The following is a 26,454-nucleotide window of genomic DNA, read 5'->3' as shown; positions in this document are numbered from 1 at the left end:
TACGTTCTTCACCAAGGACGCTGCATTTTCCAGATGTTTGGATAATAAACAGGCAGCTTTTGGCCTTCTGCCAGTCGCATCCGAGCTATACAGAGTCCCAGTATAATCCTCATCCAAGCATGGATCATGATTTACCTACAAAGTTCGCACGTGACAAGAAGCTTTGCAACTAGTGAGTATTGGGCAATCCCATGGGCGTGCTTTGTAACAGCGTGCTGAAGTGTGTGCGCTGTTACATCATTCTTCTTCCTTGAGTCCTCATTTCTCAATTACACCAGTTTCTGATTTGAGTGATGCAGCTGTCTGAGCATGTTTCACTTCAACAAGACCCAGACATGGGTGTAGCTCCATGAAAAAGCCTGGATTACAGCACAAAGCAGCAGTGAATGGCAACCACAAAGGGAGTCTGATAGCAAGTGTTTCACAAGTCCCTTCCCAGCTCTCGGGTCTCTCTCCAGACTATTCTCACAAACACGTTATGACAGATTTCACCCTCAGCCCTGCTCTGCTTTGCCTCAGATGTCTGGATCAGATTTCCACAGCCAACAGCACAACAAAAAGGGTCTTGCTCTATGGCTACAGAGAACAGGCCATCATCAACACCTCCCTCCACATTACTATTCACACTGAGCCATTGGATAACTGCTCTGGCCACTTTTGTATTACCCAGTAAGTGCACAAGACAGACCCAAAGAGGGGGTGAATATAAAATGGCATTGTTGATGGGTACAGTTCAGAGCACTTGCATGGTCACACATGCTTGGCGCGCTTTTATGGCTACAGAATCTCTCTCTACTTGTGACCATGATGGAGCAGATTTCACCACCAGGCAAGCAAGTAGAATGCTGGTTGACGTAACTTTTTAAGTTTGCGTGGAGTCCATGTTTAAGGAAGTGAGGAATTGAAGCACTAGCTCCAGGTAGTGGCTGTGCAAGCTTCCCACACAGCACTTTGCCACTGCATAGCTATCTGGAATGACAAACTCCTGCTCCTTAAGAACCATCATACAGGGTTAGAACACAGTCCTCTGCTCCTTCTGATGGACGCAGACTTTGGCCCTGAACCGAGTCCTTGGTCGGTGCCTTCTTCCTTACTGCTCAGACACCTGGATTAGCCTCAGTCAACCAGGGCTTTCGCTTTGTTTTAGAGCGCACCACTAGGGTCAGCAGCTGCCATGCTCTCCTCACCCGAGGAGTCCCATTGGCTGTACTGTCTGCTCCTATGTTTGCAGCATTCGGTCACTGGACTCAATTCTTCAGGGCAGGTTCCTGCTAAGTGTTCAAGCACAGCTCACCCACTGTGCACTGCTGTGTACGCATCAGTCCAGCGCACTGAGCATGTTACCTCCAGCAAAGAAATGAATTATGGCCTCTTCAAGCTAAGCAACAATTGGGGACAGCTGAGGATAAAACACAAAGGTGTTTCGCCTCTGTGCCCAGTCCTACATTGTCAATACAGAGTGCTGGTATCCAACATGACTCTGTGCCTGCATTACTTTACTTGTCACTCTTGGTACTGGTTTCATTGTGTTGAGTTTGGGCAGTGGGTGCGTTAGCCAGGTTTGGATTTTGGTTCTCGTACCTCATACACCTGCTGTGCCTCCTTCCTGCATTCCAGGGGAATGTTCAGATTGGCACCTAATCAAAACCCCACTGGTGGGACCTTACCTGTGCAACAAGGACAGAGCCCAGATAAGGTGTCAACCTCCATTAGAAAGCAGAGCAGTGGTTTGGGGAAAAGGTGGGGATCCATGTCAGACATGGGAACAGGCCAATTCAAGGACAATCTGTGAGGAGATTTATTTTAAAGTTTCTGTGGTGGAATAAAACAGTGAAGATGCCCCTTAAAATCTGAATCAGATAGCAGGGGACAGGACCACACTCTGGTTCCCATTTTAAACAGGAGTAAGCTGAGTCCTGCTTTCACCACAACAGGGACACAGAGCACGGCTTTGGATGTTTAAAGAGACTCAAACGTTTAACACGACTTTCAAAAAAGTTACAAATCTTTTTAATAAAATTCATTATAAGTTAGTTTCCTGAACAGCAGGCTCCAGTGTATGAATGGGGAGAGGGAGCCCTCCGTGCAGGAGCCTCCTTCCCTAGAGGAAAGAAGCAAGAACGGACAAAGGTTCTCACAGTCATTTATTGAAAAAGCTCTAAGAGTCCAATGGGTGTAGAAAGAGGTTGGTCTGTGTCCATTTGCTCCTCACCCACCCACTCACTGCCAGCTCAAAACCCTCCCCACAGGCAAACACACAGGGAAAGTCCTGGCTAAGTACCATATACAAACAGATTATGTAAGCACCATCCCCACCCTCTCCTAGCTAGATTTTAACATAACTAAAGCTACCCTGCCCAGAGCCACTGACAGGGATCTTAAGAACACCTCTCATCAGGCAAGCTGCAAGACACCCTCCACCGGAAACAGGGCCTTGAGACTTCAGGTGTGACACCAGCAGGACAAGTGACAGACGTCCTGGCTCAAATCCTCTGAAACAATTCACCAAAGAAGGGGCTGGTCCCAGAGGCCAGCAGAAAAGCACTAGGAAATGGGCACTCCATCCAGAGCCGGGCTCTTCTGCAATGCTGCACTGGCAATACTCAAACAGAGGGCAGCTCCTGGACAGGGGATTCCAGCCCTCTTCTCACTGTGAAGGGAAAAGCAGAGCAGGCCTCCAGTTCCGGACTCCAGTGTTCCAGCTGGTCTGATCCACAGCCTCTCTGTGGCTGAAGCAGTCAGGTAACAAGTGTGCTGACGATGAGTATGGGGGACTGGAAGAGGGCAAAGTGATGGCAGATTCAGGGAGAATGTCTAGCAGAGAAAGAGCTGGGTAAAAGGTCTATGGAGAGCTGAGCTATAAGAACTGGAGAAGGGTGTGAGCTCTGCTGCAGTGTCCTCGTCCGCATTGGACAGACATCTCCAATCAGGTTTTCAATCCAGCCCCTAAGGCACCAGAATGGGGCAAGCGGCCAGCTAGCCAGTGGGGACTGCAGTTCCTTGCTGTGCTGTGAGGAACAGGGATGGACACAGAGCGAGGAAGATGGAAACTGGCTGAGTGTGGGGTAGAGAAGAGATTGGCCACCTGTGTGTTTGTGTGTGTGGAGGAGGAGGCAGCTGTCACTCAAAAACAGCCATGAGGAGGTGAAGCTCACGGAAGGCACTGCCGTGACGGCCACTCAGTCCAGACTTGTTCTTTATGATATTGCTGATATTCTTCAGCTGCTTGTAACACAGTTTGCACTTATGAAGCCTGCAAAGGAAGAAGATGGACAGGGCATGAACTCATGGAAAGCACTCATTGGGGTTCCTGTGGCTCTGCGATGGAGAGAGGGAAGAACGCTCTGAGGCTAGAAGAGACAGGAATATCAATGGGTCTGTACAGGTAGGTGTTCGGAATTCTATTGAAGCTATGAGCCAACAGCTCTTTTTCTGCTTGTTCTTCCCCTCAAGTGAGCAGGTCTGCGGTATAAGGAGCTGCCATTCCTACAGAGCCACTTCTCAGAGTAGATTTGCGCTTTACATGAGGAATCCTGTAAACTCAATTCCAGGCTGTCGCCAGCTGTGTGTTGACACTTAAGGAAAACAGCCTTAAAAGACAGTGGCTGTTTGGTATTCTACAGACACTCCTGGAATAGGGGGACACTGCACATGCGGGGGAAGAAAGTATTGGCCCAAGTGCCTGAATTTGCCTCTCTGGTATGGGCCTTCACTCCCTAACACTAGGTTCCACACATACAGTGCTGCAGGGGAAGGGGGAGGATACCCTGCATTGCTTTGCAATAACCTCTCTAACTCCATGAGCAAGACTGATTGGGCTGGGAGGGAGTCCAACCAGCCCCTATCTGCACAAAGGAAAAAATCAGCATGACTCCATGGCATCAGGAAAGGGCTCATATGGGAGGAGGAGGAGGAGGAGTGGTGGCTGGGCGCCTTACCTCTCCTCCCTTGTGATGTCCACCCCAACAGAAGGCGGTGCAGCAAGAATGTCTGTGATCAGTGGCAGGAACCTCTGGAGAATCAGCTTTAAGGAGGTGCAGCCGGTCTGTACGTAACTGACACAAAGGACATGAGGGTCAGATGTCACTTGACTTTCACTCTCATATTTACACCACCTGGATGAACAGGTCTTACAGCTCACTTGCCAACTCGGTGACCTGAGCTCACTCAGGTGTCCTCAAACAAACCTCCTCAGCCTGTATGAAAGACACCCATGGGGAAGAAAGGCTAATAAGAGGAAATGAGAAAGGAAAGTAACAGTTGGACCCAAACATGACCTCAGATCTAGCAGACAGAACGATGGAGCCACCTATGCCAACACCATTAGAGACGCTGCCTTTTGACCCTGCTCACAACCTTCTGCATCAAACTCAGTCCCCATAAAACCGACCAATTCACATGGCGGAAGAGTTAAAGCAGGAAGTCCTTCCGAGGGACGTCCTGCGCTTCCTCACTGTGCATCTGAGGTACACAGGATCTTCCAAATGACTCGGAGGCTGCCATATCACTTCGGCTCTCTGACCCAGGTCCATGGCACCTCGAGCACCTTGCTCACTTGATTCCACTGCTATTTATCCAAGTGCTCCTGTTCTGTGACTAACATCTCAACCAGTGTCCTATTGCCTCAACTCCATTCCTTTTGCTATTTCTTCTCCCAACTGTGGTTATAAATTCCATGTGGAGTATTCCAAATAAAAGTATCTTTGTTCCCTTCATTGTTTGAAGCTCCACTATTCTGCCTCCACCTCATTCCTGGTTCTGCCAAAGCTACCTTCAATTCTGAATATCTAGAACTAAATGATCTGCTGCTTTCAACATCCCTTTGTGGTGGGTAGCAACTCTCACCTCAAGCAAACCCTATCCCCAACTTCCTTGGTTTCTCTTTTACTCCTCCTAACATTTAGTCACTGCGCCTCTCTCTTCCAAATGCTGCATCTACACAATGCTGTATCCTACATGGTTTTCTGGTATTTGTTTTACTGATCAACTACGTAATAGCCAGTGAAACTCTACTAAGAATGCCAAGATCCACCTGCTTGTCCTCCAAGGAGGTAACTTCCTGGGCACCTCACCTTTCATATTTGCTTTGAAGGAGCTTCTCTATCTGAGGCAGGACTATAGTGCACAGATCCAGTTTCCAGAGAGACCTGGAAAGAAAAGAATATACTCCATGAGAACTGAGACAAACCTCAGGGGGCTGATTCAACACAAATAATGCATTCAGGCATAAAAACTCAGCCAGTTCAACTCTGCACTTGGCTGACTGAGTTCACTCACTCCACCTTGTGATGGAAAGTGGCATAATAGCAGTTGTGGTCACTTCTGATTGGATTCCTGGAGAATTTGCTGAACTTTTTCTACAAGACATTCATTTTCCTGATGAGACATCAGGCTCAAAGATGTGACTAAAATGCCTTTGCTCTCACACCGGTGTGGTACAGACATGCCACATGCCCAACGCAGCTTAGTGTGTGTCAAGCAAATATCGGATAAAGCAATCACAGAGAGTAGGAGAAGGTACCTACTAGATACATCCTTACACAGATGTGATAGCTTGCAAGTACTCACGCCTTTTGGTTGACAATGTTGAGGAGGTCCACTACAACAGAGAGATCATTGATAGCCACAGCAGAGTCCACAGACGTCTGAGGCAAGGGGAGAGGAGGTAGAGAAGTTATTGTGAAGCTTACACTAACAGACGCCAAGTGATCATTTTCTAAATACCAGGCACAAGGACAAGGTAATAGAGTGTTTATAGAGACAGAGCAGACAAGTACTCACTGCTACTAGCTATCTGAACACTTTTAGAACCACAACCACCGATTCACACAAGGGTCCCTGTGTAGGAGATGGGGAAGCTCTTAGCTACTCAAGTCTCCCATCTCAGCCACACTACATTCATTCTGCATTTCTATGGAATCATATAAAAAGAATGAAACAGCACACCAAGGTGAAATGCTGGGAACTGAAGTGTGGATAGTGTATCTTCCTGTAATCAGGAGTTTAGAGCCCATTCTGCAAAAGCTGAGGCCTGCCCAATTGCTTTCCTACCTCCACCCCACAGAGTAGGTCTGACCTGTCCCTAAACTCCAGTAAATCCCTCTTCCTTGCCTTGATGTCACCAGTGCTCCATATCGCTCGCACGGTGTCCAGGTTCTTGTGGCGACTGGTAAGCACCACACACATAGTCTCGTGGCCCTTACGGATCTGGGACATGGCGTCCTCGTCCACTATTTCACATTGGCTTTGGTTTTTCACAGCCTGTAGGTATAGAAACAGAGAAGACACCAACTGATTGGTGACAGCAGAACAAGACGCTTTAGTCTTGGACTGTGGGAAGTGGATAAAGAGGTGTCTTCCAAGTGTTAATCCCACTTCCTTTGGCAGTAGGAACATGGGCTATATGAGAATGAACCTCAATGTGAGCCTGACCTTTCTGGCAGTGTAAGGACATGGTAAAAAATTCATATTCGGCAAGTGTGGACTTTTATTCTCAGCAAGTTCTAAGCACAAACTGAACACAGCTAGTAAAAACTAGTGTTGGGAGAGAAATGGGATTCTTTCTTGTGGAATTTTTCACAAGAAAAAAGTCATTATTGAAATTTTTCAGTTGGAAAATATTGATTTCCCATAGGAAAAAGGAAAGTCCAAAATGAACATTTTTAAATTAAAATTTTCATCTACTGCATATTCAAAATGTCAATTTGTTTCTTTCAAACAGAAAAAAATTGTTTTAATTGTCAAGGTGTTTGCCCCACCCTCCCCCCACTTCCCTGCACTGGGAAAAAAGGGAGAAAGGTAAAAAAATAAGTGTGGTAAGCCTACCTTTCACGCCTTCTTACTAATGAACAGGGGATGGGTTCCCCCCCTCAACCTCTGACTGTTTTCCAGCTTGTAAGTATTAGAAAACAGTTACAAAGTGCCAGAAAGGCCCCACACAAAAAACAAAATAAAAAAACCACATACATTTTTGCTGTCAAAAACTGTTTTCAAACCAACCCCATTTCCAATAAAAAAAATCTTATTTGCAAAATTTTCAATTAACTTGAGTTTAAAACAAACAAAAAAAACCCAAACAAACCACACACGAAAACAAAAACACGCCAAACCTCTCTGTGCATTTAATTAGAGGCTCAACTAGACGCCTGTCTAAGCCATGCTAGAAGCTGTTTGCCAAAAGCTGGGAATGGCCGATGGGATGGATCACTTGATAATTACCTGTTCTGTTCATTCCCTGTGAAGCACCTGGTATTGGCCACTGTCAGAAGACAGACTACTGAGCTAGATAGACCATTGGTCTGACCATGTATGGCCATTCCTATGTTCTTAAGCTCCCTTTCATCTGATCATGCTCATAGTTTGACATCAGAAGAGTGCCTTGGCGTGCTTTGAAGTGGGGAGGGAAGGACTTTTCCCTTGGGAGATTCTAGGAGCAATCCCAGATTTTGGAGACAAAGGTGCAAGTGAAATATTTTAGAGAAACTGACACTCGCCGTAATGCCTATGAAAAACACTTGACAGCTGTTAGGCAGTGTGTGTGCTGGCCCACTGCCTATCACACTGACTAGTATTGTCTCATTGAGCCCTGAGCTCCTGTGTCTCAGTATCCACCCATTGTCACTTGTCTGCTATTTGGACTGTAAGCTCTTTGGGACAGGGACTGTCTTTTTGTTCCATTTGTACAGCATCAAGCCCCATAGAGTTCTGAGCAAGCAGACACAACAGCACTTGTCAGCAGCTTGTCAGTAATTGTGGCTGGAAGGGTCCTGTGATTGACAAGGAGCGAGTCCTGTGGTGACCCACGGTGAGGTCTCATTCAATGATCTGAAACACAGATTTATGGGATCCCCCATGGAGCAATAATTATTTTTCTAAGAGACTATTCTTCAGTTTGCAGAGCCCTACTGCAGAGGTGCCCTGCACCCCAACTCAGCCTCACAGGGTTCATCCCCTCCGTTCTTTTCGTAATGGTCTGAGCCAAGGCTGAACATAAGCAAATCCTCCAGTGTGTGCGGTCAGAGCTGGCAACAATGCTACCTCCTAACTGAGCACAACAGATCCAGGCCTACAGCACTGCTACTCCTTGCTTCCAAACCACCTGCCTCACTCTGTCCCCTTAGAAGAAGCTAGTTACTTACTGGCAGAAAGTCAGAGGCCTTCAGCCCAATGGGCACATTCCTGGCTGCAGGAATCACCGATGGCTCTGCTCTGGTCATAGGGGTTGAGGAGGCTATTGGTGGCCTCTGAACCGGGTCAGGCTGCAGGAGAAAGTTAAATAGAAGTTATAGCAGCAATGCTCTGCCCCAGGTCTGATTCCCTTTCCTCACCCACTTCCTTCTGGAGCAGTCTCCAGTTTTCTGGCATGGCTGAGAGTGATCAAGTGTCTCCCAGGTATGTTGTGAGTTTTAAGTAATGTTTGTGAAGAGCATGGAGATACTCCACAGAAAGGCATTAGGAAAATGCATAGTAGTAGTATTTCATTGTTACCGGTGTCCAAAACCAGGACAACAGGCAGCAGCAGCCTGAACGTGAATGGAAAGGTGCTAAAACAATCTCGCATCTCCCGATCTGCGGGGCTCAATAAATCTTCAGATATAAAGTAGCCACGGTTTAAAAATCCCTTGAAATTTGGCAGCTGTTTCTCTTCAATGCATACTGGGCTTTGAGGGGTGAACAGAAACTAGGCTAGAAAAGCAGAAACAGAATTAAAGTAGCAGAGTCAAAATCTGGTTGTGAAAGGACCCAAACTGGAGATCTGGCTCTGGCTCTACACCTAGCCTGCTCAGGTCAGCGTTTGCTCCTTACTCATCTCCACTGAAGTGCACTGGAGGAACTGGCTTGACTAGTAACACTCCAGAATCTTCAGTGCTTGGAATTCATTCGGAATGGGGGTGTTGAAAGATAAGAATGGCTCACATGGTACATACATTTTCTTGGTTTGGCAGCGGGGTCTGAATGTCCACGACTTGGCTGGGCTTTGCTGCTTCCTTTACGATGACAGGCTCTGGAGTGAGGGAAGGAAGGGGAAAGAGGGAAAAAAGTCACACACTGTCCCTTTCAGGAGAAGCTTTCAGCACAGAGTGTCTGAGTACAGGTCATCTGTCTCTCTGGACAAGAAGCTTCCTGTTGAAGCAGCCGCCTGCCCCCTATTCTCTCCCACCCTCTCCCAGCATTCAGATGGACAGTCCCAACTCACCATCCTCAGGAGGGGCTGGAAAGGGCTCACTGTTTCGTGGTGGAGTTCGAGCTACAAAAAGGAAAACAAAGAAAGCCAAGGCCACAGATTAGCAGAGCAGCCTTGGGGTTAGTATAACTCACAACAACTAAGCAGATCAGGACAGTCACTGATGCTGCAGACTGGGTTATCTCCTAGAGCTTAAGTGTTATTTTTGTTGGGTTTCAGCTGAAGGTTTGTAGACACTGTAGTTGTGAGGAGCAAAAATCAGGCCAATACATTCTCAGAATTCAAAAGGAGTGAAGTGCAGAGTCACATAACATGCTGACAAATCAATCAGATCAGTAAAACAGAAAGAAGTGTAAAAAGATAAGAGGTTATTAATGAGATCAGTAAGGAAGTTAATAACTACTACTAATACCTTAGACCTCTGTTATATTTTTTAACCTGTTACTGGCCTTCTCAATGGCCATAGCTGGGCTTTGGAGGAGACACTTAACCTACTCATCTTAAAAAGGAGCCCTTGGAGACTGGGTTTTGTGTGGTACAGTGCCTACCGCTGTAATTCTAAGCGAATAGAGATATCCCACCATCCAATGTTCCATCTTGATCTCAACAGAAAGGCATCCTGCTCAAGAGGCAGCCATAGGCCTCTGGCCCACACCTCTGCATTGCAAATGGGGGGCTCCAATTTGCCTCACCATAGGCTCATTAGATACAGCCTTGTAGCAAGTTGCCAGTGTAGCCCTTGGCTCAGAGTCCCATGTAAAAGAATTTTAAATGGAGGTTTTCTGAACTCCAACTAGCCACAGGCCATGCCAATTAGCCAAAGATCAGTCCACTCCCTAGTACTGGTTAATTCTCAAGCCCCCAAACCCTGACCTTGCTATCACTCTGAAAGCAGAACAGAATCTGGTACTAACTGATGGAATTCTTGGGCTGGAAGATCTCTTTGTAATCTTCTGGATTCTGGATCTCAGCCTTTGATTCCTTCTCATCCCGGTCATCTTCACTGCTGGGACTGCGCCTCTCACTCTCTGAGTTGTGCTTCACTCTGCTAGTAAGAGAGACCCAGTCAGGAGCAGACTGGCAAGGTATGTTAAGAAGAAAGAGCACTAAGTTCTCCGCTCCTTCCAATAAAGGATTTGAAACTGTGGAGACACCCCACCATAGGAGTCCTCCTTACCTTTGAGGCTTGCTACAGGTAGTTGAGGGCCTGTCATAGATGCGTCGAAGGGAGGACCCTGTGGGGGCGGGCTGAGCCAGAGGCTTATCATCTTTGATCAGTCCATGAAGTACAGAACCTGACTTTGTAACTCTGCTGAGGTCCACCACAAATGAGGAGACTGTGCTCTGCGAGAAGGAAACTCCTATCTGCCAAGAGCAAGAGTAAGGCGACTTGTGAGGAGTCCAGCCTAATGTCATCCCCTCGAAGCTAAGGTCCCATGGATTGGATTCTCCTTTAAATCAGTTACATAACATCACAGAGAAGCCATTCAAAACAAGTTATCCCAAAACAGTGACCAGAAGGGCCTTTAGCAATTGGGAACACAAGCAAGATATGGAAGAATCTACCAGGGAAAGTGACTGAGACAGTGTCACAGGGCATCAATTAACAGATCAGATATTGTTTAAGAGCAAACAGGAAAAGTGCAGTATGTGTATATGACAAACAGCTGCACTAGGGCAAAAGAGAAGCACTTTGGTAGAGGGGCCAGTGAGTCAGAGTGGAACTCAGGAAACCTGGGTTCTATCCATGGCTCTCTCAGTACTTCACTATGAGACTCAGCTTCACATTTCACTTCACCATATCTGTAAGGTGGGGATAGAAAGGCTACAACTCTTAAGTGTTTTCTTCACAATGATTGTCGGCATGCAGTCACACTCTTAGCCCTGGGGCTCAAAACGTTCTAGCTAGCACTCTCCATTAGGCCATATGCTCATGGTGTCAAATATCCAAGCTCTAGGGTGCAAAGGGACTAGAAAGCCAACAACCACCAACTTCATCAGGAACCCAGAGAGACTTTGAGTGGGGTAGGAGGGTACAGCGTGTGGAACTACACAGGCAATGATCTGAGGGGAAAACGATGCTGCCCCACATTTATCTGTCACTTTGAGCTCTGCTGAGGAGCACTGTACAAGCGTTAAGACTGGCCACGGCAAACTGTGAGCTGTGACAGTGTGACCCGGCCAGTCAGTCTAGAAGTCCGAGGCCCGTAAGTAGCCCAGGGAATTTTTATTTGATATTTCATGCTCTTCTCTCCATTTCAGGAAGGAGAACTCACCAGCTGGTTGTTGCAGATACATAAGTCAGCCACCTTTCCCCAGTTCACCAGGACCACATCAAAACAGCGCTCAGGCTCCCAGCCATTCACACGCAGTGAATCATGGTAGCCACTATACAAGCAGCAGCCATCTGGGTTGAAAAGAACACACCTGGAAAAGCAGAGGCAAAGATTTATCCAAGACACCGGGGCAGAAGATCTGATTTCACTAGACATTATGCCAGGGCTTAACAGTGAACACCATGGACTAGTGCCTTCAGTGCCCTAGAGCTGGAACTTCAGTAACACAAGCTTTCCTTGGCAAAGTGCGAACTCGGCCCTTTAACCAGACCACATCCTCATGCTAGGTCGCTCCCTAATTCATTGGGGTACGAGAATAATATACCTGACAGGAGTGGCCTCCTCTTCAATGCAGCTCACTACCTGAAACTTCTCCAAGTCCCAGAAACGGACTGTCCTGTAAGCACAACGTAATGAAAGGAAAGAATTATACATCTGCTTGGAAGTCTGCTGTATTCGAGCAAACCACAGACTCCGCCCGTTGTGTGAAGTTAGCACTAGTTTGTGACAGTAATTTCTACAACAGCTTATTGCTATGTGCTAATGATGAACCCAGCAGCAGGTAACTCCAGAGCAGAACTTGGATCCAGGCACAGATGCAAAGGGACATGCTTATTGGCTCCATAGGTATCTAGCACTGACCCAAAGCCATGGACGACACAGGGGGGGGAAAGGCTGCCGGCTGTGGCTGCATTAGTGTGCGACTCAAGTCTAGTTCGTTGATTTCTAGTATGACAGGAGTTGCTAACAGATTTTGGGAAAACATGGTAGGATTGGCCTGGCATCACACCACATCTGCAATGTGCAGTGCAACTGTCCAGCTCCTCCAGTGGTGGGACTGTCACACCCCCCACATGCAGAGCAATGCTCCCAGGAGGACGGAAACTAGGTATGAGAGCTGATGCATAAACTTCCTGCTCTCTCTTTCCCTGCATGTACCTGTCAGAGCTGCCAGAGGCCAAGAGGTATTCATTGGGATGAAACTCAACAACGTTTACTGGGCCTGTATGTCCTGTAAACTCGAACATTATCTTCCCAGCAGCCAGATCCCACAGCTGGAAGAAGGAAAGAACAGTCAGGATCTAGAGAGGATGTCTGATCTGTATTGGTCTCCATTGGAAATCTGTTAGCTTGCAAACCTGATTCTGGCAGGTAAAGTAATGACCAGAGACATAAGGGATTCCAATCAGACTGAGGGTTTTTTCCAGTTTTGTTTTTATTTGGCGATTTGTCAAAAACCTCTATCATAGTTGGGAAATGGCAAGAAAATACGGTGGCCCCAGAGAGGGTTTCCATAGCTAAAAAGTTATGATATGTTGTAAGTTATTCTTCCTGAAGGGATCAACTTTTCACACCATTTGTCTTCACTTATAAATCCTGGGTGCAATGACCGACCAGCTCATTTGAACTAGGTTGAAAATGAAACTAGTCTCTTGCCCAGAGCACTCCATACCATAATCAGAAGAAAACGAAGAGTTGCGGCTAGAACAGAAACTTTTCTCAATTATTTCTCTCGCTCATTCAGTGAGTTGTGCTCCTGACAGCTTGTTGGAGAGTTCACATGGTTAACAATCCAACTGGCTGAGCATTCATTTTCAGCCTCAGATTCAACTTGTCTGCCAGTCAACATACCCTGGACCTTTAGATGCAGGGTACCACCTTGTCTGTTGTGGCTAAGTGAAATATAATAACTTACTGTCCATCTCATTTCTGGTTGTTTTGCACTGTTGGACAATAGAACATGGTCCCTGCAGAGAGAGACCTACCCTATGAAGGTAAGGAGCTCACATCACTGCACAGTGAGCTGGAGGAAGACAACTGGCAATTAAAAGTAAAAAACAGTCCGTCCCCCCTGCCCTTCTGCATGCCACCAGGGGTAAGGACTCTTGTCACGGTCTTGATAATGAACAACATACCTTTACAGTGTGATCATCTGCAGCAGACGCTAACCATTTCCCATCGGGACTAAATCGGAGACACTTAACTGCTTGAGTGTGACCCTAAGAAAACAACCACATATAGCTTCCAATGGCTTTGCACCTTCATTGTGCCCTTAGGAGAATATCTTAGCTTCCTCTTTCCATTTTATACAGAGCTTGTAACAAAATAAAATCAAATAATGTTGATTACAGTATTAAAGACTCCACAGTATGGTGACAAAGCTCACGTGGAAGATCCCTGTAGAATACCAAGAATTCAACAGTCTCCAACACAACAGCAATGCATCACTGTATTATGAAAAAGCAAGCATCACCCCATTGCACATTCATTCATCAGATGCTCTGTAAACACCATTGACACCAGCCAGCGCATAGTATATTTATGGATATGCTAATCATTTCTTGCAGCCTCTCTATTCAATCAGGAGCTGGACAAGTGGGTAGGCCATTTATTATCATTGCATGTCAGTCCAATTTCCAATACCAAGGGATTAATAAGTCAATTCTAGGTGATCCCCTCTCAATTCCTGCATAAGCCCTAGAGAGAATCTCCTCTCCCCTTCCCCCAAATGATAGTGAAGCACTCCTTACCTTGTACCTGAAGACACAGCCTTTTCTTCTTACATCCCAGAGCTACAGGAAAGAGAAACCAAATACGTGCTTAGAACCACAGTTATGAAGGACCCCGAAAGTCCTAATAGAATGACAGCTCTTCCTCCTACAGAGTCCACAAACACTGTAGAATGGCTATGGAACAGGTACCCACCAGCTAAAGAAGCTGCTAAAACACAAGCCTATGCAAGGTGTATTTCTTTTCCCCTCTCTCCCCCTGCCCATGTAGAAATGACATGGAGTCAAGTTGCAGCTTTAAGCTGTTCAGTGAGAGAGACTGCTGGCAAGACATTTCATACCATGAAAGCTAAATTCTTAAGACCAAATGCAGACCTGGTGTAAGCAGGAGTAGCTTCATTGACTTCAATGGAATTGCTCCTGCCTACGCCAAGGTGTCAGATACCAAATTAAACAAGAGATTTGAGGAATAACTCATAAACCCTAACAGATGAATCAGTCTCCTATTATTAAGATAAGTTTCAGTTATAAGAATACATGCAGGAATTCCACAAACATCCATGAACACATCTCCCCACACACATGCAATCGAGGCCTTACAAACCTCCACCAGGACAATCTCTTTTGTTGGCAACAGAGGCGTAGCGCCCCAAAACATATGCACAGGGAATAAAGAGGGTACTTCCAGAAAAAACTGGCCTTACCTTAATGTTAGTGTCCAGGGACCCTGATGCTACAAAGCTTCCAAAAGGATGGAAATCAAGGCTACAGATATTTGCTTTGTGACCCATTAATGTACGAAGAACTGGAAAGAGATAAGTAACACAAAGAGGGAGGAAAAAATCCATTAGTCAGTGCTAATTTTCCCAGAGACAATTCACAAGTTCAGCCATGCTGCCTCCTATCATTAAACACACACTGATATTGTATACTGGCCATTCTGTACATAGCTTATTCATTTATGTACTGTGACAGATATGGCAATTTCCTGCAATAGCTTTTGGAGACCTTACTGAATTAAATTTAAGCATGTTTGGGGTGAATTGCATTAAATGAATGATTTATGTATTATCGTGGGCTGGGATTATTTGTAATCTCTCTCTATGGGGGACATGGGATGTGAACCCTGGGAAGTGTTATACACTTCACAGGACTATAGTGAAAGATGTGCCAGACAAGAATGGACATTTTGGACAAACAGTGTCAAGCAATTTACCTGTGGAGTCGAATGCAAATTCCCCACCTCTAGTTATGCAAAACCCAGCCTTTTGAAGTGGTGCCCTGAGGAGGGAACTGTTGTCTGCTAATTATCTGTTCCAGGAGTCTCAAGACCAAAGGCACAAGCTGTATAAGATTGACCTATTTATGGGTGTGCTAGTTCTGAGCTAAGGCGGTTATGAATTTGTGAACACCAAAGCACCCCTTGGTGGGGTTTGAAGGACTGACTCCTTCCAGAGCCCTTGCTGGAGTTGGGGGTGATGTCTGGTAAGCCTATTAGCATGCATATAGATTCTTTTATTGTTTTTATATGATTTCTCTAATGCTTTCATCTTAAGAAAGCATGTGCTTGTTTAGAAAGGGTCGGTAACTGCTGGCAATCATAGCTGTTCATAGCCTTTGGCGAGAAAGCAAAGCGCAGACACTGGCCTGGCTAGCCAGTCTGGTTTGCTGGGGATATCACAGTATAGGCCGAAAACTATAAAGTCTGGAAAAACCCCAGTCAGGAAGGTAGAGATATACAGTTCTTTGCACAAGAGAGGTGACAGCTGAGGAACTGGGAGCCTAGAGTGGATACCTTTGGTAGCCCATGGAGGAGGAATGCAGATGCAGTTCCTCTGGATTGTGACATGTACATCACTTCATAGAAACACTTGTGAGTCAACCTCAGCAACACAAAGAAACAGCACTAAATGGACTGGTCCAGGGCCCTTGGGGTTCAGCAGTGCTGAGCGAATGTCCTAGAGTTAGGGTCAGAAGCCATTCACAGTGGTCAAAAGGACTCCAAGCTGCGAATCAAATTAAAATGCTTTACACTGTAATATAGTTAGCAAACATTAATACAAGCTACAAGAAGATACATAGAGGGGAAATAAGAAAAATAGGTTTCCTGGCTAAAAAGTTAAAATGAAACTTGACTGGCTGTAATATTAACTTTTTATTTATAAAATGTGCCCTCAGCTGACTAGAATCAAGAGCACGACTTCCACCATCAATGCTCTAATAATGCACCATGTTTCATCTATTGCAGATCACTGACAGGTGTCCTACAATGATGACATGCACATGAACTTGACAGAAAATCATAGGCCAAATTCCCAAACATCCAGCCTCTTAAATCAGGCTCAACATGAGACTATATACATCCACACAAACACCTACACTTTATAACTGTTCAACTGTATATATGCATTACGCAGTTTCAGTAGAACATTGCTCCAAAGCACTCTAACAATTACACTGATTCTGAGCTGAAAGAAACACTCACTATCTGTCGATAGGGTCAAAAACCTGGATAGGCCCTGCTTAGCCAGGACCTCTCCAGGTTCACTGGGGATATGTTGCATAAGGATTTTCTAAAAGCTTGCACCACTCTACTGTGCTCACACATGAAGCACCACGGCTGACTTAAATGGAAGATTCAAAGGAGAATGGAAACCTACTTTTGGCAGCTTCCAGGTCCCAAACTCGAATGGACCCTGATTGGGATCCTGCAACAATGAGCTCTTCATTTGCATTGATCCTCACACTCTCCACTGGTGTTGTATGGCCTGTCAAACTCTGCAAGGAAAGTCAACAGTAGCAGTCAGTGGACTGGAGGCACAACTCTGAGAAGACCTATGCTGGCAAATAGTGTTATCCTGTAACTGGCTTGGCTCTCTATTTTACAACAGAGACAAGACCTCCTAACTGCGCAGCCAATTTGGCTGGCCCTCCCTGTTGTCAGCTCTCAGTGTGGTATAACATCCCAAAATGCATTGCCTCCTCCACCCTCTGCCACGTACTGCAGATGTCAGACTGCGTGCATATCCTGTGAGCACTCTCTCTCTTGCTGAGGCACTATGAGATAGCTACCCAGATTTCCTCAGAATGTGCTGATACAAACACGGGTAGTCAAGTGGTAGGTGTGGACGTACAAATTAGGTCAACACATACTGATGCTATGAAACATACGCTGTATAGACACACAATACCATGTTTGTTGTAAATGAGTATCATGAACTGGTTACACCACCCCATTTATTATGGTAACACTAGGGAGTGACAAATTAAAACTCACCTGGATCTTTCTTCAGTTTTTGCTTGGGACTGCTTTTCTATAATACTACAACTGTTAACATTTTGCGTACAACACAGAACTCAGACTCAAATCAGGAGTCACAAAGCTATATGTTACTTGCTTCCTTCTCCTCAAATGGATGGGTATTGGAGTTCCTAGCAAATTTAGTACTAAAGGCAAACTTCAGATCAAACAAAAATAATGGCATCCCTTTGTGGCCATCTTTATACACCATAAACCAGTAAAATCATAGAGATTCCCCTGCCCCCATCAAACAAAATCTGTGTTTGTTTTAAAAAACCCACTAGAAATACTAGATCCTGACTTGTCTCTCTTCCCTAGAAAACTCAGATAAAAATCTTTAGAAGCCTGGATGGTAACATTAGAGCAGTCCAAAACTAGCGCAGCGCTGTACTTCTTTCTGCCCTCAAGGAGGGGTGAAGAGATGTTAAGACTTATGCCCCTTCTGACTAAACTTCGGGAAGACAGCGCTTTAGTTTCATCCTGCTCTGACATCACCATGCAGATCCTTCACAGACCTTGCTAAATCCTCTATGAAAGACGCATAGCACTGCCAATCTACTTAGACCTTTTCTCATTTTCTGAGAGATGCCAGTTCAAGTGAAGGGGGAGGGGGGAATGAAGTGAAAACTTGCTCCTTCCATCTTCCTCTACTCCACTTTTCTCCCACACCAAGTGTCTCCAGCCCACCTCCCCTACATCCAAATCAAAATCAAAGCAGGGTGCAGCACAGATGAATGCTAGATGCCATTATAATTGGCATATGCTTAACATCAGTGCATATTATTGTGGTAGCTTGACTCTTTTCTAATGTCTTTTAATGTGCTGTACACAGCTTCTCCCTGCCCAGCATATGCTCATATGTCAGCACGACATCCTGACAGTTTTATGCAGAGGCAAATGCTGGTCAGCAGTGGATATGATGCAACTGGGAGTGCATCTTGTCTTAGGATGTTCCCCAATTCCAGGATGCAAACCTCACCACTCTGAATTTTAATCTGTAAGACAAGCCTTTCATAAAACTAAGCCTTTAATAGTTTGTAACTCTGAAATAGTTGCACATTGCAAACAACAGCAGGCCCTATATTTGTCTGAGCAATAGGACTAGGACTGATGTTAAAGGTAGTCAGGCATGCTGGATTGCCCTGGTTTTAAGAGACAGTCCCCATCAGTTACTAAGTAGGATTTTGTTCCTACTTCAATGGAAACAAGAATCAGGTCACCCTGCACTCAGTAGCACTGACTTACTATGAGCTAGAGATAGCTTTCCCCCAACCCCACAGCACAACTCAGCTGCTCTACAGAGAGAAGTGATGTCTGCCCTCTCACTGAACATGAGACACAAACACAAGAACAGTGCAGGGGCAGCAGCGCTGCTCCCACCAAGCCCCCCATATCAAGAAAGTCTTCATGTATTCAGTGGAGACTCCTTGGATTTGCCCTGGCCTGTCCTCAGTGGAAGGATGAGGAAGGAACCAGTGCAAATGTACCTTTTAAAGCCTTTTTGGGTCAAGCCGGTGCTAGACTAGGGGAGGAGAGAGAAGGCGGGGTACAGGAGATGAAGTGAAAAATCAAGAGGAAGGAGAATAGAAGAGTGTTAGATAGATGGAGAGGAGTAGTAAAACAGGTAACATTTTGGAGAGAAGACTGGGGGGGTAGGGGACAAGAGTAAAGGAGACAAAGTGACTAGAGAGGAAAAAGAAGGCGGCCTGCAGTGGTGCATGATAAAAGATTTAAGGTTTACAAGTTTAAATTGGGGGTGAATGAGAAAAATCACTATGACATAAAAAGAGGGCATCTTATTGCTCCACGTGTTCAGCCAACTGTGAACGCCTTCTGCTAAATATTGCTCCTGTTCCTACCACGTCACTGAATGGATATCACTTACTAGAGACCCAGATTTACCTCTGGTCCCCACGCAGCTGGTGATCTTCCAAATATGAATTAATGAATTAAGAATCTAGGATCATAGAAAAATTTACTCATACTGAAGAAATTAATCATTTCCATGTTTTTGAAATGTCACTCATTTTATACCCTTGTCATCTGTTGAAGGCCACTGTCACATAGCTGGGCCTTAGCAGGGTGGGGGACGAGAGCTGTATCTGGTTCAGAGTCATGCAAGCTGAAGGGGCAAAGCCACTTTCAAACTGCATGTGGCTGATGACCACCATTAGCTCACCAAAACTAGCTTACTGTATTTGTGTCCCAATACGGCTTTGCAGCACTTCAGAGCGGATGAGACGGATTGGTAAAACCTAGTTGGGGGATTTATAACTAGACATTGCCAGACTCTCTCTGGCTCTCACTCTGCAGACCAATTGCCTCCTCCCCCAACGTACCCACTAGCAAATAAAAAAACAGCTAATTCTTACCATGATGCAGTTGGGCTTGTTAACTGACCATATATTGACTCGACAGTCATCTCCCCCAGTTGCCAGCAGCCGACCTGAACTTTTGCCCAGAACCAGCGAGGACACATTGCTGCTATGCGCTGTGATCTCTTCTGCACAAGATAAAGTAAACAAACAGTCACAAGTATTTTTACTATACACAATTACTCTGGTATAAACACTTTCCTCTTCTGAAAGATTAGTAATTCTCATTCTACAGAAACACTTTCCAGTTTTCACTGATCAAATTGCAGCAACCTAGAATTCAGATAAGAAGCCACACTACTTACTTATCTTGTTTACAGCAGCCCCTCTTGGCCCTGTCTGCTATACTTCCTTTGTGACATCTGCAAATGGACCTTCGTCATCCCACCCTAGTCAGTGTGGTTCACAGTGATTATCTTATCTCACTACAGTGACTCAGTAGCTTTTAGGAGAATTTGTTTGGTCCACTCCTTACTGAAGCTGGTTTATCATCTGTACCTGGGTGAACTCTCATGGCAAGATGAACTGTCTCAGAAGTAGGCATAGTACCAAGTAGCTATCGATTATTTAGAGAAAGGCCTCCTAATACTGTTCTCGACAGCAGCAGAAAATAAGACTGTCCTATCTGAGCCAGACTGGCAGGTTTGCAGTAGCCCAGTGGGCTACCTTACAGCACCTGGGATGGGTGGAGCTTCCTTCTACTTGAGTTTTGGCAGAGACTTTGCCTATACTCTCAGCATGTAATGTAGGTGAAGCAGAGCAATACAGTCAGTAGGGGGCAGTGACAAAAGATGCCCCATATTGGAGGGGTGGACATGAATATGCTTTAGAGGGGTTGAATGAGGAAGTAGGATTAAAAAGGTGGGTTTTTTTTAAAATAGCTTTTCATAAAAGGCTGAGGAAGAAGATAGCCCCAATACTGTGGTGGACTCTGGAGAAGCCCCACTATAAACAGCCAGATCTGCATCGGTTTTACATTAAGGGGCACTTTAAAATGCACCCAAATTGTTAACATGAAGTTTTGCCAACTGCATTTACCAATTCCTTAATGTCAAAGCTAAAAAGTTCTGGTCTTTTAAAGACCACTAGATTTGTACATGAAATGGTTATGAAGCATTTGTAAAAATGCTAATACAATCCAGCCTTCATTCATTCTGATAATTTGGTATGAAGCAACTTACTTATAACAAGTGACACAAATAATCTAAGACTTCAGAGGGTAGCAATAATTACATGCTCTTTGATCTGAGGATCTCAAAGCACTTTACAGAAAGCGAAACCACAAAACTTTCACATTAGCTAAAGAAACATCTTTCATGTTACAATTGTAATTAGGTTATTAATTAAATGAGAAAGGGACATTTGCTGATGAAGTACTTGCATTATAATGAAAGACCGATATTCTATATGACAATACTAAACCAGAACTTGTGTCAACACATGAAATTCAAAGTCACATAACAATATTAGCTACATAAACCCTAGGGATGAATAATGGCTATTTAAGATTGGATGGTGTAAGTGCTGAATGTTATTGTGAAATGTGAATATTCACAGCGCCTCCCTTTATCTTTTATTAACAATTGATTACAGTGTTTAAGAGTCATTGTTGAAGTATTCAACCCCCTGATTATAAATGCCAGAATATAATTTCATGCCAGCATTAAAAAACAGGGAAATCAGCACTTCAGAGAGTGAGGATTCTGCTACCTAAACCTACAAACCCTTTCATAAGGTGCTCTCTCATTAGCTACTACACATTGGCTCAGCAACATTTAAACCCCGAATTATCCTGGCTACACCTTTTTCCTAGTTCTTGAATGCTTACTACTCTGAAGGCAGTGCTAAAATGAGGTAGGACATAATGATACTAAAGGTCAGAAACTTAGGTATGGTTGCTGAATGAAATGGGTTGGAGATTTGAAACCGACTAAATGTTGACTGATGCCAGTAATCTGTGACTTTCAGAATTTGGGGGGGAGAAGGAGGGAGAGAGAGACCGGGGAGGAGAATTAAGAAAAATGTTTCTCTCCTTGTAAAAATACAAATAGAAACACTGACTGATGCCAGGTATACAGTAATGGCAGGTGCTATACAGGCTTTGTTCATATATCCTAGTTAATTCTATTAATAGTTCTATTAACATACAGCAACCCAGACCTGCAACATTACCACTAATCCAGTGTTTCTCAATTTTTTCCCCCCCACGGAACCCTTGCGCGCCCATGCCATACCCTCGGAACCCTTGCCCGCCCATGCCATACCGTCCGCCGAAAAGTCAAGGAAATCTTCCTTTTTTCGGCGGCTCGGTGTTTGCTTGATTCAGCGGTGCACGAACAGCTGCTCGGCAGCACCAGATTTTTTAACATTCGGCGGCGCGGTACAGCTTCTTCGCGGAACCCTTCCGCTCAGGAACACCATTTGAGAACCACTGGACTAATCCATTTCTGGGCCTCATATAGTCAAGCCTGGACTGTACATTTGTGGACAATCAATTACTTTCTACTTGTTCTATTGATCCTCTGGCTCTTCACAAAAAATTTGCAACATCTGCTGGAGAAGCATTTTTTCTATTTCTCTTTTTGACATTTAAGAGCTGCTTTACCACTCTTTTTATTTGGAGAAAAGTTTAATTAAAAATAGAAGTTTGCTACCTCCCATGAATCTTTTATGCTGAAGCCAGTGGCAGAATCAAGAGAAGAGGACACAGAGATCTTATAATGATCTCATCACCTTTCCTGCAGTGATCCAAGAATCTACTGTACCTGTAGCAATGGTACAGGCAGCAATAGAGAGCAATCCAAAAAGAATTATGATATTAAACAAGTGGAACATTCCAAGGCAGGCTTGGCTTTATAAAAGAGTTCCAACTAGTTTCCCAGCTGTTCTCGTATTACATTAGAGAATCAGCAGGTTATTTGGAAATTTAGGGGGAAAAGACGACATTTAATGACCAAAAAATCTCAGAACACAACTGTTATCTTTTGAAGATTCCTGAAGACAGAAAGGATGCCCTATTGTCATCATCATCACTGCAAATACCAAAGGGATGTAGTCCCTAGATCGATCCCTAGCTATGTCCTTAAGGCACCCTGGTTTGATGTTCAGAGAATGCCTTATGCCCTTCCACAATTATCTCTCTCCCCCTCCATCGCCGAAGAGACCACTGAATTTTAAAAGAGTGCTCTTTTGTAATATTAGAAAGGGAGGGGGCAGTTCCTTGGGGAAAATTAATTCATACCACAGATAGAACAAAAGGCCCCTCTCTCCACCAACCCATTTTCAAACTGAGAAATCTAATGAAGGACAAGATAACACCATGAAAGACACTCACGCAGCTTCCAAGCTGTCTTGGTGGCAACAGAAATTGCCATTTCCTTGTTCAGTTCCTTTCTGATGGCCACCAAAAATGTGCCCCCTTTCCTCCAGCAAAGGTTCACTTTGTAGATTTGTGTGGGGCTCTACCCCCCAGGCGTCAATTTCTGGCTTTTGATCTGTTTAAACACATCCAGGCTAATGAAATTCCTTTCAAAATTCTTATTTTATTGTATCCAGAACTGTGGCCAGTTTCCTCCAATCAACAGGCCAGATCTTGAGTTCTGACTTAGTCTTGATCCATATCAGTGAGATGTTTGCCTGAAGAAGAAAAAAGAATCTCAGTGTTTATAGCAATGTCTTGTGATATAATAAGTCAGTTCAACAGGAAATACTTTCAGTACACAGTTATAATACTCATCTATTTGTTCTGCTTGTACAGCACCTAGCACAATGAAGTCCTGGGCAATAACTAGGGCTCCTAGATGCTTTGATAATATTATTAGCAGTAGTAGTAGTAGTAATGTATAAATAAATAATAATAATACTTAGGAGGGTCATCAAAGCCTGTTGTAGTGTAGCCCAAACAGCATGGAATAGGTGCCTATCTGACCACCTCCCAGCTTTCACCAGCAAAAGCATAACAAGTCTCAATTCAATAAGATTACCACAGGGCTAGCTGGGATTATTCATACATTAATTATTACTATCAAAATAATTAGAATAGTTTAATGGCCAAGTCCTGAAGATGTTTACGAATCAGTGTAATTAGCACAAGGGAAGAACCTTATTAGGCAACCATTGATCTTAACAGGCCACCCCAAAATTTCCCCAAACATAGTGAGTCAAGTTCTACTCCACCTTTATTAGGAAGCCACCACTGTTAAAAGCAAGTGAATTTTAAACCCTTTAGTCATCACTCAAGCCATATACAGAAACATAATGAAGGTGAAAAGTTCCAGAGGGGTAGCCATGTTAGTCTGTATACAGCAAAAACGAGAGTCCCGTAGCACTTTCAAGACTAACAAATTTCTGCGGGCATAAGCTTTCATGGGCTGCAACCCACTTCCTCAGATGCATGAAACAGAAATCAGATAGGAGGTATATATTTATATCCAAGGGTAAGAAAACCAATGGGGAGGGTAGGTGCAAACAAAGTCCATTCAGTTAGAGTAGATGAGGCCTATTCACAACCATTGATTAGAAGGTGAGAATGTGTGAACAGTGACAATTACTTCTTGTAATGAGATAACCATTCCAAGTCCCTATTCAGATCCAATTTGATTGTGTCAAGTTTGCAGATGAGTTCCAGCTCTGCAGTTTCTCGCTGAAGTCTGTTTTTGAAGTTTTTTTGTAGAAGTATGGCAACTTTCAAGTCAGCTACAGAGTGTCCTGGGAGATTGAAGTGCTCTCCGACTGGTTTATGGATGTTACCATTTTTTTATGTCTGATTTGTGTCCATTTATTTTTTTGCGTAGTGATAGCCCGGTTTGGCCAATGTACATGGCAGAGGGGCATTGCTGGCACACGATGGCATATATTACATTAGTAGATGTGCAGGTGAATGAGCTCCTGATGGTGTGGCTGTGTGGTAAGACCTGTAATGGTGTCACTAGAGTCGATGTGTAGGCAGAGTTGGCAATGGCGTTTGTTGTAGGGATAGGTTCCTGGGTTAGTGTTCTTGTTGTATGGTGTACAGTTGCTGGTGAGTATTTGCTTCAGGTTGCAGGGGGGGTGGGGGCTGTCTGTAAGCAAGGATAGGTCTGCCTCCTACGGCTTGAGCGAGTGAGGGATCATTTGCTAGGATAGGTTGTAGATCCTTAATGATGTGTTGGCGAGATTTTAGCTGGGGACTGTAGGTGATGGCCAGTGGTGTTCTGTTGTTTTCTTTGTTGGGTCTGTCCTGTAGTAGGTGACTTCTGGGTACCCGTCTGGCTCTGTCAATTTGTTTCTTACCTCTCCAGGTGGGTATTGTAGTTTTAAGAATGTTTTATGGAGATCCTGTAGGTGTTTGTCTCTGTCTGAAGGATCGGAGCAAATCCAGTTGTATCTTAGGGCTTGGCTGTAGACAATGGATCGTGTAATGTGTCCAGGATGGAAGCTGGAGGCATGAAGCTATGTACTGCGGACAGTTGGTTTTCAGTATAGGGTAGTATTAACGTGACCACCCTTTATTTGTATTGTAGTGTCCAGGAAGTGGATTTCTTGTGTGGACTGGTCCAGGCTGAGGTTGATGGTGGGGTAGAAATTATTGAAGTCCCAGGGGAATTCTTTGAGGGACTCTTTCCTGTGGGTCCCGATGAAACTGTCATCAATGTAGCGTAGGTAAAGAAGAGGTGCATAGGGAGGAGTTTTGAGGAAGCGGTGCTCTAGGTCAGCCATAAAAAAGTTGGCATACTGTGGGGCCATGCGGGTGCCCATAGCTGTTCACACATTCTCACCTTCTAATCAATGGGCCTCATCTACTCTAACTGAATGGACTTTGTTTACATCTACCCTCCTCATTGTTTTTTTTCTTATCCTTGGATGTGTACACACACACACACACACACACACACACACACACACACACCTTCTATCTGATTCTATTTCAGACAAATGACAAACTGGGTTGTAGCCCACGAAAGCGTATGTCTGCAGAGATTTATTAGTCTTTAAAGTGGTACAGGCCTCTCGTTTTTTGTTTTGTTTTTTTTATAATGAAGGTGGCAGCTTTGTCTTGTCATTGCAGACATACAATCTTTGGCAGAGCAGCATCCAGTGCTAGGGTTTACCTCCTGCCCATTTACACGCACTTCTCTCGGGTGATAGTGGTGAGCTTATTTATAAGACTCCCCAGTGCTCTAGGAGGGCAGCTGTGCTAATAAACTCCCTCCTCCTGGTGACTCCCTCTGACAGCCGCTCCACACAGGCAGCCCTGCGCTGCTTGCTCCGTATAGAGCCGCCAAACCCCTCACTGGGAGAAGACACATATACAGTTCCCCATGGGCCGCACTGATCCCATAGCCAAGCCCGCGCGTTATTACTCCAGGAACCAGCACCCGAACACATTCAAGGCCCAGCAGCCACCCAGCCGGCGAGGGGTGAATGAGGGGCCCACACACACAACGGGCCCCGCCGGCCCGGGGGAGGGGGTGAATGAGGGTCGCGCTCAACGTGTCACCGGGGCCCGAATCAGAACCGACCCCCCCACCCCGAGCCCGTGGGGCCTGCGAGCCAGAGAGGGGGAGGGGAACCGGCCCCTCTCAGGCCGCCTTCCCCGCAGCCTGGGAGCTCCCAGCTCACACCCCCGGCTGAGGCCCCGGCAGCCGGAGTGCGGGGGATGGACCCGACTCCATTCTCGCCCCCTCCTACCTGCAACGGCAGCAGCGCCGACTCCCGTCCCAGGCCCGCTCCGCCCTCCAAGTACCGTGCCCCCACCTGCTCCCATCCC

General features: G+C 45.2%; 1 protein-coding gene across 2 annotated transcripts; it reads right to left on the bottom strand.

Annotated features, from left to right (window-relative positions):
• Positions 1–1,829: 1,829 nt before the first annotated feature.
• KATNB1 (katanin regulatory subunit B1) lies at positions 1,830–26,454 on the bottom strand. 2 transcript variants are annotated; one of them, XM_067552444.1, is made up of 20 exons: positions 26,376–26,454; positions 23,041–23,342; positions 19,704–19,834; positions 16,691–16,808; positions 14,735–14,835; positions 14,052–14,093; positions 13,437–13,520; positions 12,460–12,575; positions 11,846–11,917; positions 11,461–11,611; positions 10,362–10,549; positions 10,099–10,232; positions 9,197–9,247; positions 8,928–9,004; positions 8,139–8,258; positions 6,112–6,261; positions 5,569–5,645; positions 5,073–5,147; positions 3,939–4,055; positions 1,830–3,253 (listed from the first exon to the last, which is right to left on the bottom strand). In XM_067552444.1, exons 2-20 carry the CDS (start codon positions 23,078–23,080, stop codon positions 3,121–3,123), a joined length of 1,977 nt encoding a protein of 658 aa, XP_067408545.1. In that variant the 5' UTR covers positions 23,081–23,342; positions 26,376–26,454; the 3' UTR covers positions 1,830–3,120. The 2 variants fall into 2 exon arrangements, with proteins under 2 accessions (XP_067408545.1, XP_067408547.1); XM_067552446.1 differs by having other exon boundaries at positions 10,099–10,229.

The sequence above is a fragment of the Emydura macquarii genome, unplaced genomic scaffold, assembly GCF_026122565.2.
Source record: "Emydura macquarii macquarii isolate MOO-44397 ecotype Brisbane River unplaced genomic scaffold, CSIRO-AGI_Emac_v2 contig_295, whole genome shotgun sequence".
Taxonomy (NCBI): domain Eukaryota; kingdom Metazoa; phylum Chordata; order Testudines; family Chelidae; genus Emydura; species Emydura macquarii.
Note: the sequence above shows the minus strand (reverse complement) of the source record. Positions and strands in the feature narration are given on the sequence as shown.